Source organism: Anabrus simplex, chromosome 14 (genome assembly GCF_040414725.1).
Source record: "Anabrus simplex isolate iqAnaSimp1 chromosome 14, ASM4041472v1, whole genome shotgun sequence".
Classification (NCBI taxonomy): Eukaryota; Metazoa; Arthropoda; class Insecta; order Orthoptera; family Tettigoniidae; genus Anabrus; species Anabrus simplex.
The window spans coordinates 70,881,524-70,895,295 of record NC_090278.1 but is presented as its reverse complement, the minus strand read 5'-3'; the positions used below and the strand labels follow the sequence as shown (position 1 = coordinate 70,895,295).

Genomic DNA, 13,772 nt, shown 5'->3' with positions numbered 1-13,772 from the left:
ATTCTAGGTTAAGTAGTGTAGGCCTACACGTTGTAAAATAAGCGCATTCCCCTGAACTACCATTTCATCCAAGATGAATAAAATTATTTATAGCCTAGACTGAAGTTCATTATTCGCAGACTTTGCATACAAATTTTCATGAAATTCTGTTTACCATTTTCTCCTGGCTAGGAAAGGGAAAGGGAATCACAGTCCAAGGAGAGGAAATCAAAACCTTGAGATTTGCCGATGATATTGTTATTTTATCTGAGACTGCAGAAGATCTCGAGAAGTTGCTGAATGGTATGGATGAAGTCTTGGGTAAGGAGTACAAGATGAAAATAAATAAGTCCAAAACAAAAGTAATGGAGTGCAGTCGAACGAAGGCAGGTGATGCGGGAAATATTAGATTAGGAAATGAAGTCTTAAAGGAAGTAGATGAATATTGTTACTTGGGTAGTAAAATAACTAACGATGGCAGAAGTAAAGAGGACATAAAATGCAGACTAGCACAAGCAAGGAAGAGCTTTCTTAAGAAAAGAAATTTGCTCACTTCAAACATTGATATCGGAATTAGAAAGATGTTTTTGAAGACGTTCGTGTGGAGCGTGGCATTGTATGGAAGTGAAACATGGACAATAACTGGCTCAGAAAGAAAGAGAATAGAAGCTTTTGAAATGTGGTGTTACAGAAGAATGCTGAAGGTGAGATGGATAGATCTAATCACGAATGAATGGATAGATCTAATCACAAATGAAGAGATACTGAATCGAACTGGTGAGAGGAGATCAATTTGGCTAAATTTGACGAGAAGAAGAGTTAGAATGATAGGTCACATCTTAAGACACCCAGGACTTGTTCAGTTGGTTTTTGAAGGAAGTGTAGGGGGTAAGAACGGTAGGGGTAGGCCAAGGTATGAATATGACAAGCAGATTAGAGCAGACGTAGGATGCAATAGTTACGTAGAAATGAAAAGGTTAGCACAGGATAGGGTGGCATGGAGAGCTGCATCAAACCAGTCTATGGACTGATGACTCAAACAACAACAACAACAACAGCAACATACATCCAAATTGATTAAATAGCCTATACGGTAAAAATGTGTAAGACATAAATGATCGTAAATTTAATTCTGTACAACTTTAGTTATTCATCTATAGTACCACTAATAATATAAATATTAGAGAATTAAATTTTAGGTCTTCCCATAAACTACCATTTCACTCAGCGTGAATATATTAATTTATAGCCTAAAGTGTAGTGCCTTATTCCCCGACTTTACATACAGAGTTCCATTAAATTCTGTTCAGCCAATTTCTCGTCGTGCGCGTATATACATGCAGACAGAAAGACAGAGATGAAAGAAAGAAAATTAAAAAGTGCATTTCCTTCTTACTGTGGACACGACGGATACAGAAATACCATTCTTTTTAAATTCTTGTTTTCTAATTCGTCCATCCCTGCTGTATATAAAAAATACATGGAAGAAATAATATTCCGTTATTAATGCGATGAGGAAAAGAAAATTTATTACCTGTGCTATTTCTTGAAACACTGTGATATACATATAGGCCTATACTGTGATATAGGCTACTTAAGACGAAACAGTAATTTCTTTTACTGACCTGAGACTTTTACGTATTCAGATTTAAAGTGACTTCGCTACACAGCACATAATTAGGGATGTAATACCAACAGTACCTAACAACATTTAAGAGAACAAGCGAAAATCAGTTAATGAACTCCTAGTCTCATATTTATTGTACGAATTGGCCTGCAAAATATTTTGTGGCTTATTTGTGTCGATACACACATAATGGAAAACAACCGTTGAAATATCAAATTAAGTTTAAAATGTTTCAAACATTTTGAGAACCTATAAAAATACCCCACTTTTGAATGTAAATACCATCCTTCTCACTAAACTACAGAAGCTACACGGCTACTTTACTTTTTTCTAAATAACTATGCAACAGACTGTACCCTAGGTATATTGGCATAAAAGCCAGAAAATGAAAGTATCATAGAGTAATTTTCTTCTGGGAATGTTCCTTTTGAAATTTCCCATTTAAACAATTAAAAAACCACCGTATTTAGAAATGCTTGAAAAATCTTTGGAATGAGCCACCGTCACCGAGTTTGCATTCCTAACATACTGCACGCTTCGTTCATCAGATCGCTTTTGGATTTTTTTTTTTTTATAGTTCTCGAGTCAAGTAATTCCATACACTGGAACCATACTCTAGTTGGTGTCTTACCAGAGACTTATACGCCCTATACTTTACATCCTTACTACAACCCCTAAATACCCTCATAACCATGTGCAGTATCCCACTTTTGGATGTAAAGGTTCCCTGTTCACTAAATTACAGCAGGTATTATGGCTACTTCTTGTTTTCTAAATAGGCATCGTTTTCACGGCACTCACTTCCCACTTCGGATAGTGACTGTAACCTCGTGAACGAAACGCCAGTCAGGGATAATTCTCAATGTGTAACATGTGTCGACCCCTTCAGCTGGATTTGTTCTGGATGATTTCCGACAAAAGAGTAGCGTTACGAAAATGATACAACGTTTGGGCTAGGAAGACTTGGGAGGAAGGAGACGAGCCATTTGACCAAGTGGTATGTTCCCAGCTGACAGTGGAGAGTTGGCGTGGAATGACATTACCGGAAGAATAAGTCTGGGTGGTGTTTTCAAAAGTAAGAAAGATCACAATATGAAGATAAAGTTAGAATTCAAGAGGATAAATTGGGACAAATATTAGTTTAAAGGAAGAGTAGTTAGGGTTTGGAATAATTCATAAAGGGAGATGTTCAGTAAATTTCCAAATTCTTAGCAATTATTTAAGGTAAACAACAGATACGTAATTTGCAACTGCCCTTAATGCAGATCAGTGGTGAAATTGATGGATTGGGATTTAAAAGTAAGGCCCTTACTCATAACAGCTACATAGTTTCGACTGTTATTCAAGATTATTGTTAATATGATGTTAACTCTGAATATGCTTAATTTTCATTGTCTTTTTTGTACGTGTGATGCGGTCGCTATTGTACTGTGAGTGTGTAGGTCGCAGCCTCATCAGCCTGCCCCAAAATCCGGGCCTGATATCATCCATTCCAAAACATCGTGACAACCTTACATTTCTAGAAATTGGTCCCTTTAGCCATCTAAGAACCTATAAGCGACCGCAATGATTGCACTCGGAATATGATTTTCTACTCGCCACCAAGGGAATGTTTGTTGCAAATGGTACACAATAATAAACAGCTCTAGGTCGAATTTTAGTAAATATTGATTGCCTAATTCAAAGAAATCAGAATGAGGAATCTGTTAACTGCATTTAAAAAAATCAAAATAGGCCATAAGACCCAAGAATGTGGTTATGGCCACCCTAGATAGACTAAAGAATTTAATAATAATATAACGGCTTTCTTACGTCCAACTAACTACCTTCTTTTACAGTTTTCGGAGACACCGAGGTGCCGAAATTTTGTGTGGCAGAAGTTATTTTACGTGCCAGTAAATTTACCGACAGGAGGCTGACGTATATTCTATGAGCACCTTCAAATACCACCGGACTGAGCCAGGATCGAACCTGCCAGTTTGGGGTCATAAGGCCAGCGCCTCAACCGTCTGCGCCGCTCAACCCGGCACATAAGAATTTAGAACTATTCCTAACAGAATTGATCAATAAATATTTTTTCCGTCCATTTTTTCCCTCTGATAGACGTTGATAGGAGATGTTGGCCCAAGGTAACCATAACCGAATTTTTTATATAAAGACTGCCCAATTTCCAGATCTTAGACACTGTTGAAATGGAGGGACCGTTTAGTCACCCCATAATATTAAAACGCAAAATAAACAAATTATTAATGAATAGATTACAGTCCTACAGTGTGCAAGAGTTGAAGCAATACTTCATCGTACGAACTGAATTGAAAGTACCGTATAGCACTGCTCTTACGATCTTCCTACGGTTTGTTATTTCTGTTGTAAAATCTTGATTTAATACGAAAATGTTTCCCTATTTCAGGACTTTAATTTCTAATAATAATAATAAAATAATAATAATAATCATAATAATAATAATAATGCTATTTGCTTTACGTCCCACTAACTACTCTTTTACGGTTTTCGGTGACGCCGAGGTGCTGGAATTTAGTCCCGCAGGAGTTCTTTTACGTGCCAGTAAATCTACCGACACGAGGCTGGCGTATTTGAGCACCTTCAAATACCACCGGACTGAGCCAGGATCGAACCTGCCACGTTGGGGTCAGAAGGCCAGCGCCTCAACCGTTTGAGCCACTCAGCCCGGCACTTTAATTTCTAGTGATTTTTATATTCGGCACGTAGTATTTATAAACTATTTATACTTTAGCGATTTTCTAGCGACATTTGAGCTGATTTTAGCGACTTTTTAAAATTATAAGATACACGTGAAAATTCAACTAGTAGGCTATATAAATTCAAATTAACTGCCGGTATTTTTGTGGAAAACCTCAGCTTGCGGTGAAATTAAAATCTACCAGTACATTTTGTTGTATTAAAATGATGAAATACTGGGAGATGCTCAAAATTTGTTTAATAAAAAAACGTGAAAAACCTGTATAAATGAAAATGATTAGCATTCCGGGTCCTATAGATATTTAAAATGTCCACAAACTAAAAAATATCATCGAAATAAAACACTTTCTCCCATGCCTTATTATATTTAATAATAATAAGAAATCCAGGTTCCTTGGCTGAATTGCCAGAATAGTTGCCTTAAGTTCAAGCTTGATTTTCCTATCTCGGGGATTGGGTGTTTTGTTTTCGGTGTAATACACATGTTCATTTATTACACAATACACCACACTACCACGTAATAGTGAGAGCATATCCCTACACATAGCGTTAGCGTCAGGGAAGATGCCTGGAAGCAAAACTGGGCACATTAGTCCTAATCCCAAATAATTCGAATAAAACCAGGAGGAAGAAGAAGACGAAGGAGAAGAAGAGGAAGAAGAAAACTTATAGTTGTTCACCGGTAATTGTTAACAGTCACCGACATGCTTTACGGCTACGTAAGCGTTTGTAAGTCTTTTTTTGAAGTCAAAGCAAATTGAAGAGCTAACTCAGAGGTTTCCAAACGACAGCCCGCATAGCTACATTTTACGACCCACGAGGACTTTTAAAAAATATTTTAAGAAACGTGAAGAAAATTTACAAAAAGTAGCTCGCTCAAAAATGTATTAATTTTTGTACCCTTTATGGACCCAAGACAGAACTAATTCATTATTTCGTATTATTTCACCTGTTTTTAAGTATTCACTTGGGCTGAATAGATTATTTTTTATTTAAAATATAAAAATCCGAACTTGGGCGGAAAATGAGCCCTCACAAATGCTAGATATAGGTCTTAACCATTGTAAAAATGGCTATGGAATCCTTACCATATCTTGGATTTCCGTGCCAAGTTTACTATGGACATTTTATCCAACGTAACATGCCGTGAATACCAAGAAATACTTTAATTGCCATTGGTGTAAGAAGCGGCTTCAATTTTTCGTTCTTCTATCATTCGTTCAGAGTGCAGCACCCCCGAAGAAATGTTCAGAGAAGTGCCCCTGGGGGCCCTGTTTCATAAAACATCTTCCACTAATATTATTAGTAAGAAACCAATAATATTAACTAATAATATTAGTATTATGTTTCATAAAATTATTAGCTAATAATATTCGTTATTAGTTTATGAGTCGAAATTATTAGTAGATGTTCCTAATAATATTAGTAAATTGTTTCATAGACAACATGACTAACAAAAGTTACTCACATTATTAGGATTATTTCCACGAGTGTATTTTGACTCAATTCATATTATTGGTAAAACCAACGTGAGCGGTATTTTAATATTTGGCATAAAATCACGAAAATCACTGAAATGGTCTACTCTGACTCAAATAGTGATAAGGAACGAGTGTAGGTATTCACTGTTCAATAAATGTTACGTCATAAACAGCCTGTACTGGAATTTAACAAACATATGAATACAATGGGAGATTTAGGTTAGATTATAGAACTACAGAGTATTTGCTTGATAGGATTGGTAATAGAACGTTCCACTGCAAGGAATGAAGCATAACCTGAAAATAACAGCTTCGCATTGCACTCCACCGGTTGGTACAGTATCATTGTGTTTCTCCAGTGCAGTTCTGCTCGGACACTCCAGGTATCCTTTAAAATCTTGGCTTATATCACAAATAAACCAAGATGATGCTGGTGATGATTATTGTTTTAAGGAGAAGTAGGCTACAACTAGGCAACCATCATCTATAATAAAAATGGAAAGGGTCCGACATTTTGAAAAATGAAGGTATCGGCTAAAGAAAGAGAAGGGCCACGATGGGCGTGAAAATGAAAGACTATCTCGGTCTCGCAACCTAATACTGTCAGGGTAGGAAAAGAACAAGAGTTGAACAAGGGAGGTTAGAAGGGTAGATGAAAATGAGCCTGGCAGAAGTAAGTTAAAGCAATGGCAGGACTCATCTCAGTGCCCCATGTTCGCCAACACACGCTCCCAAGTTGAGAGCCCTGGGACCCCTTTTAGTTGCCTCTTACGACAGGCAGGGGATACCATGGCTGTTATCCTGCCGCCCCCACCAATAGGGCGTAGTAAACAAAGATTTTGCTAGTCCATCTCAGAGATTTTTAAGAGCACATGAAATAAAGAAGTAAAAGGAACAAGGAGGGTTATAGGGTGCAAAAGGCTGCGAATAGTTGACGCTTTAACTCAATCACTTTCTGAAAAGTAACTTTCTTCTCTCACATTACTTTCATTTCTTTTATTCATTTTCACACGTATCTAATTCATACCAACGAAAATATCAAGTGAGCCTTTTGAACATGTGGATTAATAGTCGGTTGTAGTCAAGCATTAGCCTACTGCGAGGAACAAACCCAAACCAAGAACATATGCAACAGACCGATTGTAACCTCCATTTGTATCAGCTGACTAATGAACTAATATTATTAGTGAAGATATTTTATTAGTCATGTGTAAATCTTTAAGAAACAGAATTTGGTTAACTAATAATTATTTTTATGAGTTCTAATATTAGCTAATAGACCTATTATTAGTTAGTTTTATGAAACAGGGCTCCTGGTAGTACGTTGCTGGGATTTTAGGCTCTTACAACTGTATATCATTGTTCCCTTCACAATACTCCCACTAAACTGAAGTTTTGTTTACACTACATTATTAACTTCAGTTTGTCTTTGGGTATTTTGTTTTTACTTTGTCATTTGTCAAATATTCATTCAAATGAACTGACATTACTGGGTGCTCTTCTTCCAAATTCAATAACTGTCCTGGGTATAATAGTGTTTTAAGCAATTAAAATGTGCAAACCTGCGTTTCAATTGAACTGTGCATATTATTTCAATACTGGTACATCTATTTGCGGAATTTTACGAAAACTGGCCTATTATTAAAGTGCGGCCCACGATGATGCCCTTGACTCCTTACAAATTGGAAACCCCTGAGCTGACTTATGCTTGTGATCCTTGTAGAATTCAATCGAATTTAAACTGAAATTCGCCAACAACGGGGCAATCAGTTTGTAGATTTTATAGTTATGATACTTCGTTAATAGACTCGTTTATGAAATACTTCAGAATCTTTCATTATTTCGATATACCGTAATACATACAATAGACATGTGCATAAATACAGGGTAATTATTTTAAATATCCCATTGAATAATGTTCAATTTTGATCAAATCTGAAACATGTCCCAAGCGACTGTAATCCAGCAGGCATATGACATGTAAAACAGAATTCTCTTTTGAAGTAATGTATTAAGCAGAGTCGAAAAACTTAATAGGATCACAACCAACGACTCAAGAATACTGGATAGAACTTTATTATATCCGTCCAAGGAAGAGAAGGGTATAGAAATACAGTATTATTCTTTGCTAGTTGCTTTACGTCGCACCGACACAGATAGGTCTTATGGCGACGATGGGACAGGAAAGGCCTAGGAATGGGAAGGAAGCGGCCGCGGCCTTAATTAAGGTACAGCCCCAGCATTGGCCTGTGCGAAATGGAAAACCACGGAAAACCATCTTCAGGGATGCCGATAGTGGGGTTCGAACCCACTATCTCCCGGATGCGAGCTCACAGCTGTGCGCTGCTAACCGCACGGCCAACTCGACCGGTGAAATACAGTATTAGAAGCATCCGTTACAATCAGAGTTGATCAATGATTATGGAAAAAGGAAATCTTCAAAATTTAACTGAGACATAGAATTAAAAATGATGTTCTGCGGAAAATTACAGAACTTAAATATAAGTGAATTAAATGAAAAATAAATAATATTATATTTTGAAGCTCTATAAATAAACGTATGTAATGGTTGTTTCATTGTATTTTGATGATTATTTTCAAAATGCGTCATAGGCCTACTACCAATTTAGTTTTGAGGATTTAGCTGTGCCTCTTCAATGTTATTCTTATATAAGGTGGACGAGATACGGATCTATCTGGAATCAACCTTCTAAAACTTCGCATAATGGTATTGGTACATGTGCAGGCAAGTGCGGTGTTTTTATCAAATAATCAATATATATAATTATAAATATTGGTCGTAGAACAGGAAAAAAAAAAAAGTCTAGCTGAACATCAGTATGCCATAATGTGAAGTTATAAAAACTGGGAAACACGGTCAGTCCTGTCATTTCATGCTGAAACGTCCGACTCATTGGCTGAATGGTCAGCGTACTGGCCTTCGGTTCAGAGGGTACCGGGTTGGAGATTTTAACCTTCATTGGTTAATTCCAATGGCCCGGGAACTGGGTGTTTGTGCTGTTCCCAACATCCCTACAACTCACACACCACACATAACAAACACTGCCATCCACCACAACAACACGCAGTTACCTACACAGGGCAGATCCCGCCCGCCCTCATCGGAGGGTCTGCCTTACAAGGGTTGCACCCGGCTAGAAATAGCCACACGAAATTATGATTATATGCTGTAATAGGAATTGTCCGAACTGAAAATAACTCTGCCCAGTTACAATGGTGATACCGGGGTGTTATAGGCACGATAATAGAGCCTACGTACAATAACAGATGTCGACAAAGTGATGAACCCTTTCCTATAACATTACAACAACCAAAGCTAAGATTCGTAAAATACTAGTAAAAGCTTGTGTAACTGATCGCACAGATAGAATAGAACATCAAATCGGCCAACCTGAGGACATTGAAAGAAAGGAACATCTACAATCAATCCTCACCTCCTTCACGCAGAAAAGAAAATGTACTGTACATGGAAATAGAAACCCATATGTGATGTATATAACTTGTATAAATTAGAATTGCAAGAAAGATGGGTGCAAGTACAGTTGAATGTGGGCGAATGTGTGGGAGTGGTTGTGAATGAGGGTGAATACAGGGGTATGAGTGAGGGTATAAATGTCTGGGTCGTCTTATTCTAAGATGTATAGAATGAATAAAGATAATTACTATTCTAAGAATACAGTGTTTGGAGTGTAAATATGTAAATTTAAAATTGTCTACATAGTCTGTATGTAAATATTCAGCAGAGTTTATGTACACATACATGTGGGGATGAAGGTACTTCGGTGTATGTGGGCTTGCCCTTTCTCCATCTACTACACTTGAATTGTACAATGTACAATAAGAAAATTATATAATTCTAGAGGAACAAGTATCATTTAGAAAGTTATCGAAGTATTGAATTTAACGGTAGCAGCATTTGGGACAATAAGTAGGTTTTTAAATAAAATTCTGAAACCATCTTTACATGGTTCTTATTTCAAATCACACCTACATTCTCAACTTGCCACTTCCTTTCTATTGCCGCTAATATACTAATGTCAAATGAACTGTTCTTTGCTTTCTGTTATATCTCCATTAATATTTTAATGCAGCAAAGATATTTATGTTGTGTTATTAGTCCTAGAGTGATGGAATAATCGAATCCAGAATAATAGCTTATTCGATTATTTCATTCTATTCAATTTCAGTTTGCCTTTCGGTATATTGTTTTCTACTTTTCGTCATTTGTGAAGTATTGATTCAAATTGAACTGACACTGTTGGGCGCTCATCTTCAGAATTAAGTAACTGTCGTGCGTTTAACACTGTCTATTTTTAATTTCACTCTTTTATGCAATCGAGATTAATTTTATTACCTCTGTTTGATGTAGTTAGATTGTATTCTTGTGCTAGTCCATAATTTCTGAAAATTTTTAAAAGAAACAAGGTAGCATTTCGAATATATTATTCTTGCGGGCCAAGCACGTGTGTTAACCGACAAGGATTACATAAAAATGACTAGAAAATAACCACATTTAAACTAATTCAGATGTAAAAAGTGAACTCTAGCAAATTATATACAAGAAATCAAATTCGCAAACTGCAAAATAGACGCATCCACTACAAAAAGAATTAAGACTCAATAATACTGAAAAACAATTTGATTCTCTCACTCCTAGGAAGAGAGAGAATGATTCAAGTTAGGACCAATAATAATTCAGTTCTCGAAAACTTCTCCCTTTTTAGCTCTAAGAAGCAACAGCAGGGGTGTAAATCGAATTTCAGTAATACAGCATACCTATCTACAAACAAATAATTGCTTAGTTAAATTATAAAGTCAATATCTTGATTATTAAGATGTACCATTTTAATATTTCTGTTTTAAGTTTATCGCCCGAGTACCTAAGCTTTCATTTATCAGTTACGAATAAATTTGAACTTCACCTTCAAAACTAGCAACAAATAATTTGAATGTTGAGAGTATTTGCAGGCCATAATACTCGAATTCTAAAGCAGGAAAGAAATCTCATTTTCACAAGAATTAGATACTTGTAGGCCTATTTTCTTCCACTGTGGACAACACGAGGTCAGAAAATTAAGAAAATGTATATGATAAATACACTGTTGTGTATATGAAATCTCATACAGTCAAAGCACAAAATTATATTACGAATTTCACGGCAGCTGATCGCAACAGTTCGGTGCCATTTTCTGATCTTGATTAATAGTAGCCTACTCGTTTCAAATGAAATAATCAAACACGGGACTTTCGATAGGTAACAGAAATTAGCCCTAACAGCTAACTGTTGATTAAATCCTAAACTTAGAAGAGAAGTTTTCGGCATTCGCTCAGAATCTAAGCAAGAGCAAGAAATATAATAGCCTACAGTGTATTTCAAAAGTTAAAAATTAACTTCTCCAAAAAAATGAGGAAATATAATATTGAAGTGTGCTGATATCTAGAAGAATCTGTTAATGGAGACTCAGTAACCATAATCATAAATTGTATAAAACACTCGGAATAAACAGCCCGAGTGATAATTTCTCAGAATAATACACCCCAGATTGTTTACAACGAACAGGTAGCAATATCAGTTGTATTAATAACCGATTTCCAAGGAGGAAACTACAGAAAATTTCAGGCTTATATAATCACTCATAAAACTCAAACGTATAACTTGGATAAATTCGGATTATCAAAATAGTCATGTTCTATCACTTCTCCTTCAGGTGATCAATAATATTAAAGATATGCAATAATGTTTACAACGGATACCGATATGAAGGAATGTTATTAACAACTGATTTCTGTGCAGGAGGCCGAAGGAATCTTCAAGCTCGTACAGGGATTCCAAACAAATCCAGAACATTAAACTGAACTTCGTTAAATAATCGAAATAGGGATAATCTATTCCTTTTTTCTTATCCAAATAGTGGTGCACAATCGAGTCGAATAAATCGCATAAGGTAGGCTTACCTGAAATGCTTCTTTTAAATACTCATCCCGGATATTTTAAGGATTAAATATAGTAGTGACAATAAGCTTTCAGACACTACATATAAGTTAAATGTAGGCCTACAAAGCATACGCCAGTGTTCTTCTCAGCTCTTTCAATACACGGTGTTAAGACAATAATAATAATAATAATAATAATAATAATAATAATAATAATAATAATAATGATAATAATAATAATAATAATAATAATAATAATAATAATAATAATAATAATAATAATAATAATAATAATTGTTAAATGCATTCAATAGGCTGTATACTTAAGTCATTTCACAATAGACATTACAGAACTGAGTCAAGAATATGTTTCTTTTCTTGCATTTTTTCCACATGGTACCGATCGCAAGTTCCCCATATAGAGAGCATATACATCCTTCAGTCGGTGTATAAAAATGTTTAGAATTACATATCTTGTAGTGAAAATCGTGCACCGCGTATTTTGTTTTGCTTCAATCCATTCCTTTTTAACCATGGCATCACGATATTGATGTACAATTTTCTTTTAAAGAATCCAGGCCTAACAAGAGGCTATAGCCTAATACTAATGTAATGTCTGTATGATCGTTGAAAGGTAGGGATTCAAAATCAACCATATTCTGACATTCATAAAGTACATGGGGAAATATTTGACACACAACTTCTAATCTTAAGCAAAAACAACGAAAAGAACGTTGAACTTACCGGTATGTGTCCTCTTGTGAATCTTGAGATTCTCCGACCTGGCGAAAACCTTCCCACAGCCGGGAAAAGGGCACGGAAAGGGTTTCTCTCCTGTATGGACTCTAATATGGTTCACAAGTTTATATTTGGCTTTGAACGGCCGTCCGTTTCTCGCACAAGATTGCCAGAAGCAAGCGTGCGTCGTGCATTCTGGCCCACCAACATGTTCTACAGTTAAATGTGTCACTATTTCATGCATCGTCGTAAAAGTCTTGCCACACGTCTTCCTAGGAGGGGGTTGTTCAGGGTCTATCCACATACAGGACATTTCTTGCTTGACAGGCTGCCTCATGTAGCGGAAGAACGCCCCGTGGTGGTGATGGGGCGCCATACTCGTGTGGTGCATAGCGTGATGATGATGGTGCGACATGGCAGCTGCGAATTGATGATGGTGATGATGTGGTGATGTCTGGTAAGGATGATGTTCTGGCCTTGTATATACATCCATACCTAACCTCATCTGATGATGGTGATGATTTAAATGGTGATTAGTTAGCGATTGATGAGGGTTTAAATGGTGGGATGAAGTATCGTGATGTAAAGCTGAAGGGAATAGGACTGTGGCATCCGTCGCAGAGGCGGTGGTACCAACAGGGGCTACGGGAGGGGAAAATTCATGGGTATGATGTTCTCTTCTTAAAAGAAAATCCCTCGCGGCATATCCTGCATGAGGATTTAAATGGTGGCTCATCCCGGAATGTGCACTATGGTGATAGCCATTGGTTTGAAACCCGGTGTCGTCACTGGCGGTGGTACCAAGGGACGCTGCTGCCGACATCGTACCAGCAGTCATCACCTGGTGTGCCGTACCAGCGCCGGCACTCCCCGCAGGAGGGGGACTCATCTTTAATCCCATGGATGCGAGATGGTGATGATGACTCGTGTCCATAAAATGATTTAACATGACAAAAGGAGTGATTTTTCTAACACCTCGCTGTCAAATAATTTAAAAAATAACCCCTCTCCTATGGTTTCTCTGTTCACAACACTTGTTTGAGATGCATTGTTACGAATTAATTATAAACAAACATATCACTAGAAATTCACTTGAAGCACTAGAACACAAAACACGTTTAGTGGTAACATTGCGCTGTGTCAAATCGACTATAAAAGTGAATCACAAGAATAGCAATGGTAAAAAAAAAGGATGCATATTTGCGACGGAAGAAAAAATCATTTTTTAAATATAATGTATAAATAAAAAAGACTTGTTGTAGAATCGTGTC

At 36.6% G+C, this 13,772-nt stretch overlaps 1 protein-coding gene across 1 annotated transcript in view; it reads right to left on the bottom strand.

Moving 5' to 3' along the window:
• Nucleotides 1-13,450, bottom strand: part of opa (odd paired) — a 254,002-nt gene extending 240,552 nt beyond the window's left edge. The window contains exon 1 of the mRNA XM_067157726.2: nt 12,508-13,450. Within this exon, the coding sequence (XP_067013827.2) occupies nt 12,508-13,450 (943 nt within the window). The remainder of the gene's footprint in view (nt 1-12,507) is intronic.
• Nucleotides 13,451-13,772: the final 322 nt, after the last annotated feature.